The sequence below is a fragment of the Anabrus simplex genome, chromosome 4, assembly GCF_040414725.1.
Source record: "Anabrus simplex isolate iqAnaSimp1 chromosome 4, ASM4041472v1, whole genome shotgun sequence".
NCBI lineage: Eukaryota > Metazoa > Arthropoda > Insecta > Orthoptera > Tettigoniidae > Anabrus > Anabrus simplex.
In genome coordinates, this window is record NC_090268.1 from 251714652 (window position 1) to 251736833 (window position 22182).

Here is a 22182-nt window from a genome sequence, read left to right on the forward strand (position 1 = left end):
GCAATGTCTGAAGATTGAAAATGAGGCAACGAAGAAGTTGGTATCATCTTTCACAGATCGACAGGTATCGATGGAGACTGGGAAGAATACAGAATCAGAATGTCAGTCCGAAATGCCAGCATTCAATATTGAAACCAGCGAAAGTGGCATTACTCATGTAGGAAACGGTATGCAAATAATTAATGTTATCCGCACACATGAAGATAGGCCTAAGAAATTCTCAGGCAATATCGGATCAGGAATGACACCCCGTGGGTTTGTGCGTGAGATGGATGAATACTTTCGTGAAGCCAAAATACCGATGGAGAGACGACTTAAGACTGTAGAGCGACATTTGGAAGGAACACCGTTGGTGTGGTTCAAAGCGTTCCGCTATATATTTGAAGATTATGACGGATTCAAGCAGGCGTTCTTGGAAAAATTTTGGAATATTGATACGCAACAAAATATCCGGTTAGAATTGTACTCAAAGAAGTATTCACTGGGTGGACCGAGTCGCTTCTCAGACTACTTTACAATGCAATTCCATCGCCTTAAAGAACTGGACTCACCACCAACAGAGTTAGAGATGGTCAGGGCGATAGTAAAGCAATTCCCTCCAGACGTTCAACGATTATTGACAGCGGCGAATGTACAGTCTGCAGTACATGCTGAGTCTGTTCTAAGACAGCTTGATAGCACGTCATCGCAAACCGGTAACCGAATGATAAGGCATGCTGATCCGGTTGTTAATGTTGCGACACCGGTAGAATCAGAAGAAGCAGGGAGAGATAATAATTCATACCGCCATGCCCAAGAAAGAAGGCAAGCGAGGTACAAAAATCTCAAGGAGGACCGGCAATATCAGAGATGGGCACCACCCCAGAATGGGAATAGGAGATACCCACGATATCGAAGGAACTCAAGATGGGTCAACCATAGAAGCAGATGGCCATATCAAAGAAATAGAGATAATGAGGACATGAGACAGCGAGATGGAAGTCAAGAAGAAGAGATAAACCACGAGAAGAAGAAATACATTGAAGAGCTAAAGAAACAACAAGAAAAGAAGCAATGGGAAAATGCAATCCAGAGTCAGGACATTAATGCTGATTGCATAGGTGCAACGAGTTTGGAATATCAGCAGCAGCTAAAGAAAAACAGAACGAATGCAAAACTCAATCCTGGAGCGGTACCATTTGATGACGGCAATAAAGAGAGGAACGGTGTGAAAAAAAACTTCGTTCTGGGATCAACAAAGAACGATGTAGTTAAAATAAGACATAATTATAAGGGAGATGATTGGATAATAGCTACCATAGAGTCATGGGCATTTGAACCCGAAGAACTGCTGGAGGATAATCAGCCCAAAACGATAGATTTAAAAAGAGGACTTCCGATAATTACAGTAACGGTATTTGGTATTCACGTGTCATCATTATTGGATACAGGGGCAAGTATCAGCATAATCTCGAAAATACTGTTCTTAGGATTGCAGGACAGACTTAAGATTCCTGTAATTCCAGTTTCAGGTGTAAAAATCAGAGGAATTATCCCAGATAAAATCGCTAAATGCAAGATACAAACCTATTTGCCTATTGAGATCGGGGAAATAGTGTTTGAACACCCATTTGTGGTCATGGACAGAATTCAATACAACTTAATTATCGGCTCAGATTTCATACGTGAAAATGGCATTATCATTGACCTGAATAAGGAGGAAATCAGACTAAGAAGGAACGATGAAGAACAGTCACACGTCGCAGCAAAAGTAGAAAATAAGAGGATGAGCGAACTTCAGAAAACCATGAGTGTTTCGGCGGAGGAAATACTACACTTGACAGAGAAAGTCATGGAGAAGCACGAGTTCGAGGACATGTCACAAAACGATGTGATCGACAAGGGAATTGGAGGTAGCGTTGAGCAAAAGAGAATGGTTATAAACTTGATAATGAAATGTGGCAATGCTTTCAAAACCCAACCAGGAGCGATTAAAAATTTTGAATACAAATTATCGGTAAAGGATTGGAGACCGTTCAAGGCCAAACCATATCCAGTACCAGACAAATTTATGCCTGAGGCCATGAAGGCAATCCAAGAGATGGTTGACAATGGTATAATTTCGAAATCCCATTCTCCTTATACTAGCCCCCTGGTAATCGTAAAAAAAAGTAATGGATCGATCCGGGTGTGTTTGGACGCGAGGGTATTAAACTCGAGGATAATACCTGAATATGATAAGGCCCCTATAATTAAGGAGATTATCAGAAAATTTAAAGGGATGAGGTACTTCACAATACTGGATTTAACATCGTCATATTTTCATATAGTGTTGGAAGGTAAATCCAAGCTGTTGACTGGATTCCTCTTTAATAACCAAACCTATATATTTGAAAGGCTTCCCTTTGGCACTCGCAACTCAGGAGCCGCATTAATTCGAGCATTGGATCGAAATTTATGGCCAGAAGTCAAGGAGTCTGTCACCATTTATGTTGACGACATTGTGCTAGCAACGGTCACGTTTGAAGATCACATGACCAAGTTAGAACGATTATTGGCTAATTTAGAGGAAGCAGGGTTCAAAATTAACAGATCTAAATCAAAATTCTGCCAGCCAGAAATTCTTTTCGTTGGGCATATAATTGATGGAACGGGGATCAAACCGAATCCTCTTAAAATCCAGGCCATATGTGAATTTCCCAGACCGAGAAGGATAAAGCATATCCGGCAATTTTTAGGAATGACGGAATTCTTCTCTAATCACTGCCCAGATTATACTGAAACAGTAGCACCTCTACAAGAGCTCCTGAAGACTAACAATCGATGGCACTGGACTGAACATCATGATCGAGCTTTCAGGAAAACAAAGGAATTGATGGCGAATAATGTTAAGTTGGGCTATCCAAATTTTGATTTAAAATTTATTATACAGTCAGATGCTTCGTTAATAGGAGTTGGAGCTGTATTATATCAGGAATATGACGACGTAGAGAAGAGAAAGACTTACTTGGCATTTATAAGTCGGAAGTTACGCGGTCATGAAACGAAATATACGACGACGGAGCTAGAGATGTTAGCGATCGTGTATGCGCTCCAGCAGTGGAGGAAAATGATTTATGGGTACCCTATAGTGGTCCGAACTGATCACAAGGCTCTGACATTTGTATTAAAATCATCTTTGACAAGCGAGAGAGTGTCAAGGTGGGCCCTCTACGCACAGCAATTTGATCTTCAAATCGAGTTCTGTGCCGGTAAGTCAAATATCTTGGCAGACAGTTTGAGTCGAAATCCGGTGGAGGACATACCAGAGGTTAACATGGTGGAAATGACCAAAGAAGACGAAGAATGTCTTGAGGATTTGAAATGTCTATCAAAGTTGCAACTTAATGATTCGTCCTTAAAACCCATAATAGAAGATTGTCGAAGAACTACCGATGATGGTCATGGAAACCAGGAAGCAAATATGCTAACGGCCAACTATGTTCATGACAATAACCTTCTATATAAATTTGTGGATAAGGAAAAGGAAAGGTTACGAGTTGTAGTTCCACGCAGTTTAAGGTGTAAACTAGTCTGGTACATACATCAAATGATCGGCCATGGAGGAGTAGACAAGCTGATAGCAACTATAGGAGAAATATTTACCTGGGTTGGATTTAGAAGAACAATAAGGAAAGTTATCAGAACTTGTGATACGTGCCAGTGTGTAAAGTATAATTCCACTTCACTGTACCAGCAACCGATCTCTGTAATACCAGAAAAACCCCGTGACATATTTGCGATGGATCTATACGGAGGATTACCAGTTAGCAAACGCGGGAATCGTTTCATTCTAGTTGTCCTTGATATCATGTCCAAGTTCGTGTCGTTGCAACCTATCAGGAAAGCAAATTCCAAAGCCATCATTAGGAGTTTGGAGAGGTATGTCATACCTCAGATGGGCAAGCCGAACTGTGTCTTAACCGACCACGGAACTCAATTTACGTCAGTAGAATTTTCAGAGGCCTTAAAAAGAATGGGAATACAGCACAAGTTCAGTTCCATACGTCATCCAGAATCAAATGCGGCTGAGAGGATAATGCGAGAGCTGTCGAAATATTGCAGAGTATTTTGTTCTGAACGTCACTGGACATGGGCCACATTCTTACCAACGATCACTGAATGCTTAAACAACACATGGCATGAATCGATCGATAATATCCCTAGCGTTGTCCACCTGAATAAGTATCCTAATCGTCCTTGGAACGAGGTTATAAGTAAGCCTACAGAAGACCTACCTAACGAGGAGGAGATCATTCAGCAAGCCCGACTGCGCATGGAAAAACAGGCGGAAAAAAGGCTCAAGAAATTACGGCACAGAAGATTTCGGAAACCACTAGAAATTGGAACTTTCGTGTTAGTGAAGAAACCGGCCACGTCAAACCCTGCTGCTAAATTTTATTCAAAATTCGCTCATCTGTTTATTGGCCATTCAAAATCATCGAGGTTTTGGATAATAATTCATACAAAATTCAGAGCTTAGATTCTGGAAATGTTTCCATATTTAATGCCTCAAACTTGAGAAAATATTATTTTCCGATCACTGTTGAAGAAGAAGTAAACGTTATTTTTGAAGATAGTAAAACAGAGGATGAGTTTCACGAATATACATCTACGGAGGAATAGGGTCAAGCCCGTTGGATATGTTACGAGGAATATCAAAGACTAAGAGGGACGATAGAACGTGTAACAGGACGTGTTGTAACGAAGAACAACTATTCAATTAATATGAATTGCGAGTTTTCCGGACATATTATATTGATTCCTCAAATGGAATATGACATTGAGAACAAGTTATAATTTTGGTACACATGAGGAGAAATTTCCTACTGACGTCCGAAATTTCTTTTCAAGTAAGGGGGGAAATATGACCGTCCAATGGCAAGTGAGTCAGCTGTTGAGCCATTGAAAGTCATGCTAAAGGAATGGTTAACAGGAATTACTCGGAAATACATCCAGCTGGGTCAAATATCTAGAATAACTCGCCCATTCAGACAAGAAATGGGATGGATATAAGATGAGGAATGAAATTCCTAAGCTCAAAACCCCGTGGTCACCGCACGCTTACAGTCACGAAATATTATCTTATAGGTGAGCAGAGAGTAGCAAAATAATTTTACATTCTCAACAGTATTAAGAAGTAAGTCGACTATATGATATTCAGGTCCAGCGGTGTCATGAAGGAGGCCATGAATTGATGCCATATGTGACAGGATCAAGGCGGCGCTGAAGAGGTTAGGTCGATTACATACGTCATAAAGACAATGGTGAAGTGTTCCTTTGTACATCTTTCCAGTCAGATGGGATCACGTTATCTTGGAACTCGCATTCGAACTGTCATAAACAGATGGAAGAGAGGTTACAAGTCAGTGAGTTGAGCCTAACGTATGGAATGCAGACCGATATTATTAGTGTAACAATGGTAATGAACTTTTGTTATGAGTAATGTATGGCAGATAAAAACGGAGATTGAAGGTTGAACTGACAGTAATTAGCACGTCTACGTTCGCAGAACCTAAGAGAAATATTAGAGAACGTGATATATAAAATAATATTACTGTGTCGAATAGCGATCTGAAGTTTTAATACTGAACAAGGGAAGTTTCGGAAATAACTGTGAGATAGTGTAAAACGCCTGTGTCACTGTGTTAATTTTGTTTTCCTAAGTTTCAGGTCCATGGACTCAAAAATGTATGAAGATTTTTCCAATGATGTAATGATGGAAATGATTATGAGGGCTTAAACATTCCGATATCCTGACAGGCCCGGGAGATAATGCCGAAGTGAGGGCCAAAACTATGACCAATGGAGCAAAGGACTGAGAGCGGTATCACCTAATCTTCACTGATAAGTACCAAGATTTCATTTTCTTTACCCTATTTTCTTGTAGTTGCATAGCTGTAGAGTAGAATGTATTTTTCCTTTCATAATGAAGTGACGTAAATTTAAACAACTTGAGTGACCTAATGCGACTATCATTTAGTGCCCGGTTACTTGTGATTACGGTTATGTCCGAGGTTGTAATATTAAGATCATCTATTACACGCAAGATTTAGCTTGTAAATACGTGCCTTACCGCGAGTTACTCGGAATCTTCTTCACGTTTACGGTGAATGGAGGAATGCGGTGTCTTCGTTAGTGAACCATACTTGTGTTGCACGAATACTTCGTGAGGTGACTTTATTTTAATATTTATTTGTAGACGGTCTTCTGCATGATAATACAATACGTGTTTATTGCGTAGTGGCGAATGTTTCGTGAAATTAGTGTTGCGTTGATTGCGATTTGGTAATGATAAAAGAGATTCTTCGGGAATGCTTGTGAATTCTCTTGGGTAAGTAATGTGTGAATATGTATGATGTGCTTGAACATGGTGAATAATAAGGACAGGGTCGTCCATAAAGTGTTTTATGATGAATTAATATGGTTATGGGAAGTGTCTCGTTGAAAAATAGATAATGGGAGTGTGATAAATAATTGTTTGAGAGTTAGAGATGGATTTAAGCGCTCGTCATACAATTAAGAACCCAGAATAGGCAAGCATTTGTGTCGTTGTTATTTTGGTGATGTAAGATGTCCGAAGGTCGAGCGTAGGGATTGTTATATGATCATCGAAACACTGTTTCGCGACGGGATACGATGCAGATACCAGTTAATTTGAGGAAATGGTCACTAATTGGACGTCTTCAACATTTAATAAGCATAATATGTGTGAAGTAGAAGGTCGTATTTATCGAATTATTGTCACCTGGTAGTAGATTGTAGTCTTGCGTAGTTGCTTATAGTCTGTTTCCCGTAGATAGTGTGCCTTCAAGATTTTCTTTCAGGAGGGCAGTGCCGGTGGAAGCAGTTACTGTTAATCATTCTTTTGGATTATTTATGATTTGTAGCGGCTAGATATTGTGTTCTATTTAGGTGGCTGATACGGATTCCTGGGACATGCTGTTGTTGAGTTATGTCGATATGAGATCCAATTATTATGTGGGTTTTCCTACACTGTGTGCACTTTATGGATATTGATATTGAAACTGGTCACCATTAGAGAACTCAAGTTGGTTAGCAATTAGGTAATTTCCGAGATAATGGATAAAATGTAGGGTACTTTAAAATGAAATCTTGGATAAGTGAAGATAAAAGCAAGTGTAGTTTATAAAAAAAAAATTGAATAAAATTTTATTCGATCCTATTATTCATTGCGGGCGGACAATTAATGATAAATAATGATGATTTGCCTTCAGCAAGTTCCATATTCGTTTCCATCAAGTTAGTATTTTCAATCAAGGTTTAAATAATGATGTTTTTAAGTATTTAGCCAACAGAGATTTTCGTTCGTCTATCTAGCTATTATCCAATCATCATACAATGTATGATTATTGTACTGAGTTAGGTTTTGATTTCATTAAATTGGAAAAAGGTCCTTCCAAGAAACTAACATTCGTTTCCTTATTTAAATGAGATATATTTAGCCTTGCGAAGTTTAGTGGATACTATTATTACCATAATCATGAACGTCTTGCGTCAAATGCTAGTCCAACTGCATAAACAGTTGTTGGATGTCCATGCCCTGGGTGGAGAATTATGCGTCACGACTGACTTTAGCTGAGGCTTATCACAAGAACCTACGAACCTTCTATATCCCCGGGCAATGGACAGGTGTAGTAGTGTGAGAAAAAGTGAGAAACGAAGTGAGAGAGAGCGCGCGAACTGCGTACGTGTGTGTTATGAGCAAGAGTTGTGTGTAGTCTTGTGTAGTTTTAGTGCCTAGCTAATAAATCTTAGTAGTGAAGCTACCATTCTAGTGTTAATTGATCCTACTACCCCGCCAACTAGTTACAATACTTTACGCCCACGTTGGAGCACTTAAATCAATACATTTGAGTTAATTTCTTCTTTTTCTTCTCCCAGAACTTTCTCATCCTTTCCGACCTAGAAGCCCTTTGTGTGTCCGATATAGTATATTGTTTCCGTTCAACTGTTTTTAGTTTGAGACTTGTGCTTTTGTTCTTCAAAATCCTCTTCTCTTTTCTGTCTTTGATTTGTTGCCGAGGTATACACAATTCTTCCAAATCATCCTGAACTTCTTTGAACCAATTATTAATGATTTTATTTTTCAAAAAGTAATCAAATAGTTGTTTCAGTATCCTGGTGTCTGGTAATCTTGATATGTGACAGAAAAAGGAAATTCTTCTTTTACACATTGTAGATATTAAGGATTCACATTCACGATAGACAGAGTTGTTAGGCAACAATCTCCACTGTCCATCAACTTGGTGTTGTTTACTAATAATTGTTCCAAGAATCTATCAGTTTTCTGTAATTTGTCTGTTGTAGATTTTACATTTAATTTGAATAAAGTTTCACTAGCATACGTTGCTTCTGGTTTAACTATGGAATTACAGTGTTTCAGCTTAGCGTTTATCGAAAGAGATTTTTTTAAATAGGTTGGCCAGGTAAGTCTTTGTGCTTGTTTAAATTTAGTTGTTCTGTCTTCTTCTTTTAAGACCACATAGGATCACTTTAGTCAGTCCGTCGTTTAGGTCTCTTTGAAGGGATTGTTTGGGCTTTGCTGTTCTCCCAGTACTTCTTCAGACGCTCCGATCTTTGTGCCCTTTCCTCAGTTGAAAATATGCGTGTTGTCGGTTTGTTTTGTGTAAGGGTAAAGCGGAGGTTTGTATTCTTCAGTTTTGTATTCAGTTTTATTTTATTTGTGGTGTCTTCTGTTGTAAGGCCTATTTCCTTCAGATCCTCTCTCACTTCTCTGATCCATTTACATCCTGTTGTGGTATTCTTTGAGACGAGATTGTATTATACTAGTTGTTTCAGAAGTCTCGAATCCTGCATCCTCGTGATATGTCCAAAGAATCCCAGTCTCCTCTTACTCATAGTATCTGTAATGGGTTCTAGCTCTTCGTACACGACTTTGTTAGGTATTAACCGCCACTGTCCATCTTTCTGGTATTTTTTGTTGATGCAGGTTCTTCCAATCCTCCTTTCAATTTTCTGAAGTCTGTCAGTCTTTGATTGTTTATTCAGGTAAAAAAGTGTTTCTGCTGCATATGTAGCTTCCGGTTTTATAACTGTGTTGTAGTGTTTTATTTTTGTATTGATAGACATTTCTTTTTGTAGATATCCCATGTTCATTTTTGTGCTTTAGCTAATCTATTTGTTCTTGTTAGGATTGAGATTTTTTTCATTTAGGTTATGTGTTGATTTTATTACCATTTATGGTAACTTCTTTTAGTTGTGTTGGTTTTTGGGGCATAATTTCTGTTTTTTCAAGTGATATTTTGAGGCCAATTTCATTTGCAATGTTTTGAAGTTCTGATATCTGGGTTTTATTGCTTCTTTTTCATTTGTGTTCCATGTTATTATTTCCCCAAGATATTTGAATTTCTGAACAATTTTAATATCTTTATTACTGTTCAGTTGAATACCTGGTAAATCAACTTTAAAAGTTGGCATCATTTCTGTTTTTTCAAATGAAATTTGTAATCCCATTTTTTTTGGCTATAATTTCTAGTTGTTCAATTTGAAGTTTAGCCTCGACCTCCGGACAGCGGACATCGCCATTTGTCCCGGCGACTTGACTTACGCGGACACTTTACACGTTGCAGGACAATTTATTACGCCGGGCCACATGTCATCCTTTCTTTTAAAACCATTCTTCAGATGTAAGGAAATCCCTTTTGAATGTTTGTACTATTTCGAATGCAAGGGGAGAGAAGGTACATCGAAATGCAATTCTACCTAATGGTGTATAGGCCTATTCCGAGAATTCTAATTGCCCAGAAATGCTGCCAGAGACTGTTGACTCACAAGTTACACCTGGGCATTTTCTTCTCTCATTGCATCATTCTATTCATAACTCGGATTGTGGCTGATTAGGTTGAGCTCAGGTAGTCAACTTGAGAAGGAAAAGACAGTACAGGCACTAATTAGTGAGACAGAAATACAGTACCCACCGTAGCATTTCAGTTGTCTGTTAAACATGAGTAACAAGGGACGATCGTGTTTAGATCTCGGGGCAAGAAGAAATGTAATTATAGAAAGTGACAAGGGACCTTCAGTGAGAAAGCTTGACAAAAATTTCAACTGATACAGATGTTGATTCCCATTGGGAATCTGTAATATTTGTTCCGAATGAGTGGCCTCCACGGTATGCACTAGCCATGCGTCTTGGTAGGTGTGCTAGGTACCAACTGATGAGCCCAGCCTAGCACACGAGGGCGAAACGCTGGCAACCAGGAATGAGTTAGCTGAAAAAATTTATAATGTCCAATAACGGACCATTTATATTAAAAATTTCAACTGCGGGAAAACTCAAAAAATACTGTTGTGAAGAATAGAACTGAAATTTTAAAGGAGTTTTCGAGAATATCCCAGTTAAGAAAACATGTGCTAAATTTACACAGACGAAGCTTCACGATTTCTTCACGAAGCTGTAATGTTTGTAAATGATTTAAAATCACTTATAATAACTGTCTATGAAATACTAACACAGAAATGACTTAGAGTAATAAAAGTGAATATATGTATGCTTATATTTAAGGTGGATATTCTTTACCGTTAACATGTCCGATTATTTCTACAAACTTGTTTTAGCGGACACCTCTCATAACGGACATTTTTCCTTGGAACTGAAGGTGTCCGCAGGAGGGAGGTTCGACTGTATAATAAACAAAGTATTTTGTTTCAAAGTGTACAGTATTGACAAGGTGGACTCCTATTAAACTCCTGATTTTCAATGTAATGAGATAAATAACAAAGCTCAATACGGACCTAAGAGACCATAAAAATGGTTAAATTAATAAAAGAAGCTAACTCGTCCAACTGTTAAATATTGCCTTGATCACGTTTCATAACTACTTGTTAGATGCCACCCCTCACACTGCTTGGTTTTTATACATATCGCAGAGGTGCCAACTATTACGGATTGTCCGTAATAATTACGGATTTCACCTCACGATTACGGAATTACGGTCAATGGGGAAATTATTACGGAAAAGCAGACATCACGAAAAAATAATTTTGAACGGTAAAAATAAAAGGAAAAATTTTCAATCCTTTCGAGCCTTTCTCCTAAATCGTCCTCGTTTCAATGCTTGTGAGTTGGCAACGATACTTATTCGGTCGTGACTTCCTTTGCTACCCACAAGCGCTGTAAAATTCATTGTGAATGAAGGAGCTCAGGCTCTGCCCTTCTCCACTATAAATCCTTCAGTAATGTCGTATTTGCTGTGTTAAGTGTACCTGGAAAGAAGTAAGGCCTACATTAAGCACATCAGCACTGGAATCGCTTATGGTTCAGAGGACGAAAATACCATCACAGTGGGAAGGATGCTTAAAGAAAAACTACGCTGAAAAGCAGCTGCTGCGTGAGAAACAAGCTATCACAGAACTGACAGGTTGTGTGCACATGTTATTGTGTAATATGGTATACTTTCGAATAGATTGCTAGAGAGAAGGACAAAGGGGGTGTCATTATCGACAAGGAAGGAGCATGCTTTGGACTCGACTCGAAATTCTTCTCGGGGGCGGAGGGCGATTACTGATAATCCACTTCAAAGGTTGGCACCTCTGCATATCGTGTGTGCGTGCAGCAATGAGAAACTATTCCAGACTGTCAAGTACATGTGCACATGCAGTAAGTCATATTTTGATTGTTTGTGCAGCGAGAATTTGAGATTTCGACTGATAGATTGGAAAATTTATAATGTCCTATAATGGACCATTTATATTGATAGATTGGTGTTCTTGCAGGCATAGATTTCAGATTCATATGGTTTGAGGACAACCAGAAGAATTTGAGGATTGTTTGCGGATTTCTGCACCATGCCTTATAAATATACCATATTTAGTTTTTCCGCATTGCCCAAATATAAACATTGTTAGCCAGCAATGCAGTTATCAGTACTGTGTAATTAACATAAATAATTTCTTATAAATAATTGCTTATCCCACGATAAAAGTAAACACCCACTGCCAATGTAAGTAGGCCTACAATAATAAATTTTGAATTATCTGTTATGTACAATTACAGGTACCATTGTTTTTATGGAAACAAATACAGTTGTTGATAAGAATCTGATAAGACTCAGTAGCATAAAAGTATATCGTAATTAATATTTGATCAAGAGGGGACAATGAATTGCTACTATTTGTTGCAGGATGCAATTTGTCGCCTATAACCTCAGTCAAACACATGATAGTATATTTATGTAGTCTGTATCTGTCTTTCAGTTCACCCTCACTATACATCATAAGAACATTAGGTCGACGATCATGATAATCGTAGGGGCCGATGACCTAAATGTTAGGCCCCTTTAAACAACAAGCATCATCATCATCATCATCATCCTCAAAGATAATTGTGGTCATTCTAGAATGTTAACCGTGTCTAGAACTTCTTCGTTGAAAGGTGATGAGAATGCACAGGAACAACATATTAGCTGCCAATGTATAGTACGGTACTGCGCTTGCATCTGCTAAGTTAACAAATATATATCTGTTGTTCAGGGTCCTCTAAGTTAGCGGCCAGTTAATCGAAGTGATAGATGTATCTTATGTTCGTGTAACACAGAAGCACAAGTTATCCATTCAATAACGCTATAGGTTTGATATTTCACATTCCTGAAACCGGGTGTAAGGAATGTAGTTTATCCAGAAAGTAGAATTGACCAGATTCTTAGTTTTTTAAGTACTTGTATTATACAGTATATGAACCAACACTTCAGTTCATAAATTTCAAAGTGAATTGTATGACCACAAGACTTTAATTTGAATGTGGTACTGTAAAATTGTTCCTCAAAGAATCTTTTATGTGTTACAGAATTCTCCACCAAAGAGAATGCACCACTTTGAGGAGGGCATGAAGCTGGAGGCTGTTCATCCTCACAATATGGTAGAGATCTGTCCTGCAAGTGTAGTAAAGGTGTATGATGAACATTACTTCCTTGTCCAGATTGACAGCTATTCTTCCATGGAAAAGGATCACATTGAATCCACTTGGCTCTGTACTGCCGAACATCCGTATATTTTTCCAGTAGGTAAGCATTTATTTGCATGAAGTTTCAAGAATTTGATTTTAATAATGGGGATGCATAGAATGTTGCAAAATGTTTATAAATTTAGGTTCCTTGCAAAGAAATACAGATTCTACAATCCTGTTCACATTAGTGTATTTTTATATACAAGGATATGCAGACTCTGTACACATGCTGCAGTGTCAGGAGGAACAATAGTAGTCCCATCAGTCTTAGGGAAATGATGTCTTTTGACACCAACTTTGTATAAGCTTATTGGATGCAGCCAATATCACATCATCTTGCATGTCCTGATCTGAGTTCTACATCCCTTCAAACTCCTTTTCAACAATACAAAGTTACAGAAAGCACAGGGTGGCAAATCATGACTATAAGATAGATGTTCCAATGTCTTCCATGGTTTCGTTATGAGATCTGCAGCATGTTGTAATGAATAACAGTTTCCTGTGACATTTTCCTCAGATGATTGGTCCCAAGGGCTGTTGGACCCTCAGAAATACATTGCATTGATTATACCTCCTGGTTGAAGACTTTGCTTTGGGCTTCTCGGAGGGAAGCAGTGGTATCAATCAATGAGTCAGTCAGTCAGTCATCAGTCAGTAAATCAGTCAATACTGATCTGCATTTAGGGCAGTCGCCCAGGTGGCAGAATCCCTATCTGTTGTTTTCCTAGCCTTTTCTTAAATGATTTCAGATGTTCCAATGTCTTCCATGGTTTCGTTATGAGATCTGCAGCATGTTGTAATGAATAACAGTTTCCTGTGACATTTTCCTCAGATGATTGGTCCCAAGGGCTGTTGGACCCTCAGAAATACATTGCATTGATTATACCTCCTGGTTGAAGACTTTGCTTTGGGCTTCTCGGAGGGAAACAGTGGTATCAATCAATGAGTCAGTCAGTCAGTCATCAGTCAGTAAATCAGTCAATACTGATCTGCATTTAGGGCAGTCGCCCAGGTGGCAGAATCCCTATCTGTTGTTTTCCTAGCCTTTTCTTAAATGATTTCAAATAAATTGGAAATTATTGAACCAAGTTATTCCAATCCCTATCTCCCCTTCCTATAAATGAATATTTGCCCCAATTTGTCCTCTTGAATTCCAACTTTATCTTCATATTGTGATCTTTCCTACTTTTAAAGACGCCACTCAAACTTATTCATCTACTAATGTCATTCCACGTCATCTCTCCGCTGACAGCTCAGAACATACCACTTATTTTGCAAAAGACTATCCTCATTTTTTCCGTATTGAAAGTCTGTTAAAAGGAGAACAATAAAACTTTGATTTCCATCTGTTCAATACATTAAGAGCAGTTATAAAATTAGGTCTCATCCTTATTTTATTACCTAGTTGTTAAAACATAGGACAGGTTTTGTTCATATTTTTAACATCTTCAGCTATAAATCTTCTTACAAGGTTAAATTGATAACATTGTTCTAGAACTTACACATATGGCTTGCCTTTAACAAACTTATCCATAATAAAATTTTAAAAACGTGTTAAATATAAAGCGTTTATATATTACGTCGTCTTATTGAAAATATGATTATTTATTGAGCTTGAAAATTTAAAACCGTATTCTAATATTTAAAATACAATGCCTTTAGTTAGTCTCTATATAAATACATTTACAATCTATTAAACTGCTGAATGTCTTAAAATTATTTGTTGTATACACATTAAAACATTTTGTTACAACTGGACGTTCACATGTTGTACCATATGGAATTGAAATTTTAATACTCCCCCTAAACAGCTGAGTTTAGGCGTGAATGTTGATTACAGGTTATGAATTTTGTCCTACTTTAAATATTTAACGTCAAAATTTGTCAAATTCGCAAATTGTTTGTAGTTTTAACCAGTGTAGGGCAATCCTAGTTGTGTCCAGACTCCAGTGGGTGGAAAGAATTGGTTTAGAAATCAAATTGAACGAAGATAGGGAAGCGTATTGTCTCCACTTATATTTATAATGGAGCCTACCTCACCTTTAACTATAACATTGACTCTTTTTCGTGCTCCTGAGTACAACTCTTTTACACTGTGAAATTGTGAAATGAAGTTGATTAGCAGATTTCAGATAAATCTGTGCTTATTCTTTCCAATTCAGTGGTTCCAAGGTTTGTCCAGTCACTTTCACTGTGCCGTACATTTTGAACACTTCAAGATATTCATCAGGACTTACTGTGGTTGTCATCTTCTCGAGGTCTTTCTCAGTGAGTCCAAAAATCCCATCTGGGGGCAAATATGAGTGTCCAATAACTGGAAATACCAGTTCTAATTTGTCAATAGAGGATGGTGCATACATTGAGCCATTTTGTACACATTGTCAACATATTAGTATTTTTATTTTGGACGGCGCAACCATCAGCAATCATCTTGACTGAAGGGACTCCTTGTAAATCTTTGGATCATAACTCATTGAAAAACGCTAATGCTATTTCATTTGATGATTTCTTTGCCTCATTCTCCAGCCACGTATAGAGAGACACATTGTCAGTGCGCAGTTTGCTTTGAGATGTGCCTGTTACAACAGACAGATTGTAACTGTAGAGTTGTGTGGAATAATAAGCTGACTGATCATTTAATTTTGCAAAATGAGGTTCTTTTGGCAATCATAGAACATTAAAAAACAGTCCTACTCTTTTTTCTTTCAGATGTCTGAAAAAATTCTCTGGTGCCCATGACAGTTTGATGTCACTTGTAGCAATCCGATTGGCTGAAACGCTCATGTCCATTTTTGATATAAATTATGTTTGGAGGTGTCCGATTATGAAAGAAACTGCATATGTTATGAAATATAATTTTGTTCACAAAACATTCAAGGCTAAATTTCAACTTGTTTTTCCCCAGAAATATAACTTTTTGGCACTTACGGAAGTCCAGTATGACTTTACACTAATCAGTTGAAGAAGGAAAAGTTCAAACTACTCAAGGACAGTGGGCATTTAGTAAAAGCGAGAAGGGATACTATCGGCAGCCCTGAAGATGGTTTTCCGTGGTTTCCCATTTTCACACCAGGCAAATGCTGGGGCTGTACCTTAATTAAGGCCACGGCCGCTTCCTTCCAACTCCTAGGCCTTTCCTATCCCATCGTCGCCATAAGACCTATCTGTGTCGGTGCGACGTAAAGCCCCTAGCAAAGAAAAAAAGAAAAAGATATCGAAAAAGGGAAAGGCTTCATGATTCTGGGTGTCCTGTTATTGTGAATGGAAGAAAGCAAGAATTGGAGCAGGAAATATGTCCTGTAATCTTGTTGGTATCAGCCTGTTCCAAAATATAGTAATATGTCAACTATAGTAGCTCTTACAATTAATTAACAGGTACAAAAAGGTCAAAATATTTTACAAGTTCCGTACTTCAAAGGAAACAGCATGCACAGTTTAGAGCTACACAAAGTTTTATAGATTGATGCAAAAGTGCAAATATCATATTATAAATGTTTGTGTTAAAATATGTTGCCTGGCTTTTAAGACCTGGATCTTTGGATACTTCTTAATAATAATAATAATAATGATAATGATAATAATAATGATAATAATAATAATAATAATAATAATAATAATAATAATAATAATAATAATAATAATAATAATAATAATAATAATAATAATAATAATATTTGCTTTATGTCCCACTAACTACTTTTACGGTCTTCGGAGACGCAGGATACTTCTTTCTGAAGCATTCATGATCTGAAAGTTTTATCAATTTGATCCATTCTTAATCTTTAAATATGAAGCTGATGGTTTGCTTTTTTGCAGGCTGGGCTGTCGATCACGAGTTGCAGTTAACTCACCCCCGTGGCTGGACTACAATCAAGGAAGAATTTGACTGGGCCGAGTATCTGGAAGTGACTAACACCATGCCTGCACCTCATTCTTGCTTTCCTGAGCACCCCTCAGCCAAGGAACTGGGGTTTCTCCCAGACATGAAGCTGGAAGCTGTTAATCCAGAAAACCAGCATCAGATTTGTGCTGCTTCCATTGTTAAGCTGATAGACCACTTGCTTTGGGTGCATCTTGATTCCAATGACGGGTAAATATGACAGATTATACAGGGTATATCTAAATTATACCGTCAAAAAGATTGGGGATGCCCTTCGTGTTATATAAAGAATGATGGCGCAATTGCATTGATGGAGAAAAATGTTCTTTTCCAGAAAATAAAAAGTGATTTTGTTACTTCCGGGCACACAATTTAAATTGATAAATTCACCATATTTGCTGTGCCAGAGCGCAAATCACCGCCCACTGCTGTGCTTCAGGGAAGGGTGGGAAGTGGCATGTATGATAGATGGAAATAGAGAATGTACAAGTTTCTTCGTTCCACTTGTGCAGAATATTGTCTTTGTCCCTTATATTCAATATTCAGTTTGTTTATTAAGCAGCCCTAATTGCACACACAGTACAAGAACACACAGTAATTTTATTAAGATACACATTTCAGTCAAGGAATGCACCCGATCATTTCTCCCCTTGTCTGTTGGTCTTGGTAACATTCTTTATTATTTAACATGCACAGAGATGAATTGCTGCCACCACACGATTGTACATTCTTTTACTCACAACATTGTAAAACAAATGAAATACTGAACAAAACAAACAATATGCCCAATCATTTGCTTACAGTAAATCCTCAATACCCCCCCTTTTCTACTTCAATCTTCACGTAACAAGAAAAGTCCATGGGAGTCAGAGTGCGGAGGCCATTTAACTGGCCCACCACTGCCTACCCATCTCCCTTGATAATGATAATGTATGTGGTGTGTGACATGGCAAGTGAAATGCAACATTCGCTGCTGAATACCCATAAGAACTTCTTTCAATAATCCAGGCAGTGATTCTACCGAGAAATAGTAGCATTCCTCTGTTCAAGTGAGGAAGAAGGATATACGGCCCAAGTAAACAGTCACCAACAATGCTGGCCCAAATATGGGCACTAAACTGATGCTGATATATGCGCACTACTGTCGCACGAGGGTTTTTTTTAGTTTTACTTCACGCAGTCGCCTGCCAATGGTCACGAAGATTGAGTGATGAGGTTGGTAGCGATTAGGGTGCCGGATGCATAAATCAGTGCAGCTTCTCTCCCGTTATCATTTGCTGCACCATAGGTTTGATGCATATCAGCTATTTCTTTGTTGGTGTACTTAAACTGAGCCATTCTCACCATTTTATACCAGAAACCTAGTAGCTAAAATGGACAAAAACAGAACAAGAAACAAACGGTATACTAGGGCTGGGAAGTGTCTGCGCTAAACAAACTAGAAACTTGTGCATAAGCAACGAGTTTTGTCTCCGTCTATCATACACCCCACTTCCCCTCCCTTCCCTTCTGACCCCTACCCTCCTCTGAAGCACAGCAGCAGGCAGCGATCTGCGCTCTGGATGAGCAAATACGGTGAATTCAACAATTTGAATTGTGTTCCCAGAAGTAGCAAAGTAACCTCAACCGGGCGAGATGGCCGTGCGCGTAGAGGCGCGCGGCTGTGAGCTTGCATCCGGGAGATAGTAGGTTCGAATCCCACTATCGGCAGCCCTGAAAATGGTTTTCCGTGGTTTCCCATTTTCACACCAGGCAAATGCTGGGGCTGTACCTTAATTAAGGCCACGGCCGCTTCCTTCCCACTCCTAGGCTTTCCCTATCCCATCGTCGCCATAAGACCTATCTCTGTCGGTGCGACGCAAAGCCCCTAGCAAAAAAAAAAATAAAAAATAAAAGTAACCTCATTTTCTCAAGAAGAAAAATTTTCTTTGCCATTCTGATTGCTTCATCATATGTTATATAACAAGAAGAGCATCCCAGATTCTTTTGTTGGTATAATTTGAATATATCCTGTATATCAGGCCTGTGAATACTAGTTCTGCTCAATATTGTATACATGTTCCTCCGTTAATGAATTCATTAACATACAGTTAAACCTCATTGAGACGTTTCTGCAGGGGACAAGGAAAAAGTTCGTGTTACGCAGGAAAACATACTGCTGAATATACGAATAAAAACTATCCAACAGGGATATGAAAACATCAGATACAATTTTTTCCGACATTAGGGCATTTTACATTGTGTATCTGCGGTTAGGCCTACAGTGAATACTATATCTACCATTTGTAAAGATGAGAGGAAAGTATTAAAATGTGCAAGAAACATGGAAGAACAAATATGAAGATCTTTTCCACTGGGGCTCATAAAATGACAACAGTGCACTGAAATATGTGGAAAACACCAGACATATGAAAACATTTGCACGGGGGCCCATAAAAATATAAAGTAGTATTGCAGCTCACTCTCTATCTAAAACAAATGTTAGTAGGAGCCTGTTATTTCAGACCAGTGGGTTATTAAACATTATTTTCTGGTCACACTCTTTAGACAATGAATTGGAGATTACACTCAACCATATACGACTGTGAAGAATGACTTTGGCCGCCATTTTGAATCCGACGAAACTTCGACCAACTCGCGTGATCGAGTCGAAACTTGAAGGTGCGAGTTTCAACATTCGCGCTACCTCTGTGCACTTTAAGATGCGGATGCCAGTCCACTTTCTAACAGTTTTACATAGTGTCTACCTTCTGAAAAGTCAGGGAAAGTCAGGGGAAAAAAAATTTGGTCAGGGAAAGTTAAGGAAATAGACAAAAAAATCTGTAAAGTCAGGGAAATCTTCCCCAATGATGGATTTGAGGGGATATTTTTAGGTTCTAGTCTGTTGTAACCCAGGCTATTGTAGCATTTCTTTTTCAGGTATTTTTTCACAAGGAGTGTATAACAATTCTACAATTTTTGTTGTGCCCTAGTGTCATTTCTTTCAACCATTTTTATGTTATTTTTTTATATCTCATTTCTAGGATGCTTTCTTGAAACTCATGGCAATGGCTAACAAGCAGTGTAAATTTAATAAACTTTGGCTAGGCAGTAAAATGTTTCCCGAACAGAGTGGCTGGTTGGACATATTGGTAAATGATGCAACTTCAGCAAATTGTAAAGTATGTTGTAAATCATTGAAACTTAGTAATATGGGCAAACAAGCAGTCACTTCTCATGCTAAAGGACCTACTCATATAAAATACATGAAAGCTAAGTCTTCCCAGCCAACAACATCTTTCTTTGCAAATAATACCTCTACTCCATCTCCACTTGAAACACAGCCAAGAGTTAGCACTACATCCACAGCTACAAAGGAATTAGCAGTGCCAGGAACAAGTCAAAGGAGTTTAAAGACTTACAGTGTGAATAAAAATGATGTTATATCGGCTGAAACCATATGGGCTCTCCAGGTTGTCACTGGAAAGATGTTTCTCAACTCTTGTGATGAAACCTCTGTGGTATTCAAAACAATGTTCCCGGACAGCAAAATTGCCCAAAACTTTTCTATGGGCAAGACTAAGGCTTCCTATTGTAACAGTAAAAGTTGATTATGTCGGCTAGCTGAACACGAGACTCGACACAGGGGTGTCTGGTCTCTATCTGATTTGTTACAGAGGAGAGGGAAGTAAAATAAGTATAATGGAATGTTTTTAATTTTGCTCAAAAGTTTATTTATAAAATAAAATCAGAATTCAACATCACCTCAGCACAGGAGTTACAAATATTTCTCCTGGGATTGAGCTGGTCCTGGTACACTGCGGGATCGCAGTGTTCGTTCATAGTGGCACCATCTTCCGAGAAGGTCTCGAATATCTCGAATTTCTAGAAGGTCTTGAATATCTAGAAGATGTAGATGATCTAGGAGCACTCGTGGTATTGGTTGTAACACTGCACTAGGATTCGAAATGGACTCATAAAGTGTTTGATCTGCACAAACAAAGTTATCGTTAATGACGATTTTAAACAAATCACAAGTGGCGATAAACTGCACTCACAGTTTGATGACACCGAATAATTGCAATGTAATATCACTGAACTTGACGTAGACAGTCATTACTACTGGATTGAGTTAAGTAATAAATTAAATTGAACTCATAATTAAATCTGTGATATATCAGCCACAGAAAATAAATAAGTCACTTTATCAATGTTAAATATGAGAACATCGGCTAAATAATGATGTAGAAAATAAAATATTCCACTTTCAAACTTTATACACAGTTCAAGTTCGAATTACTTGAAATAAAATGAAAGAATTTGTTCTGTGAATTTAGTCCCGTTCACGATTAAATAACGGCGAAAAAGAAAATACTGTCCTTTCTAGAACCATCCTGAGTTCAGCACAAGTCCTGTCTGGATAATTAAGAAATGTTAACTGCACCAGTTTATTTAACAACAGTTCTAAGGCTATGTTTTATCGTGAATCTGGTCACTTGGAAAATAAATCCTAAGTTCGATAGCACTGTTAAATTCAACTACTTGTGTCAGTAGCTTGTAACATAAACGTATAATTTGACGAAATGTTCTAACACCTTGGTAGAGTAATCGTGCACTTTGACATTTTACTACCACAAAATTCAATCACCTGTACAATTTGAAATACTGAATTATATTTCGCTATTAGCACAGTTTTATCGCTTGTTAAGAGTTAAATACAAAATTATGTACAGTTTTGACGTTTCACTAACGACAAAGTTTTATCACTTTTGGCATTTAGTGTTATATCACTTTGTAAAGTTTAAACACTGTCATTCAAATCCTATCATCTCTTGTAATTCAAACATCAAATTACGTTTAAGTACTTGGTAGCGTAGTATCGTACTATTGAGTAAATATAAGTTCGGATCACACTGTTCCTGTAAATAGTTGAACACCTTAACTGTTCACATCTCTACTTATACACAACTTCTATTACCATACGCAAATTATACTGTAATTCTTCTAAGTCTTGTAGATGCGTTGTAGAATCAGAGTTCAATAGTATGTGGATTTAAACTTTCATCGGAGAGTCGAACTGGCGACTTACATCATGGCGGCAGAATGACCAACAGCCGACCGACCGGCCTTGACTGTGGCACAAGGTAGACTGAGTTGACAGGCGAAATGCCTGCCTTTTTATGCGGGATCCCCGAGAAATTGTGACTGTTATATTTCTTCCAATATCTCCCTTAATTCTTAACATATTTCTTTCAAACTTGGGAGTCATAATCATAAAAAATCGGGCTACACGATGGCATAGTTCATTTCTTCGTAC

The 22182-nt window shown here is 38.1% G+C and overlaps 1 protein-coding gene across 4 annotated transcripts in view; it reads left to right on the forward strand.

Moving 5' to 3' along the window:
* LOC136872630 (scm-like with four MBT domains protein 1) overlaps window positions 1-22182 on the forward strand; it is a 256730-nt gene that overhangs the window by 94423 nt on the left and 140125 nt on the right. For all 4 annotated transcript variants that reach the window (XR_010859967.2, XM_067146434.2, XM_067146432.2 and 1 more), the window contains exons 8-9: window positions 12848-13064; window positions 16823-17096. Coding sequence is in view for 3 of the 4 variants with exons in the window: in XM_067146434.2 (XP_067002535.2) it covers window positions 12848-13064; window positions 16823-17096 (491 nt within the window). In the remaining variant the exon portion in view is untranslated. The remainder of the gene's footprint in view (window positions 1-12847; window positions 13065-16822; window positions 17097-22182) is intronic.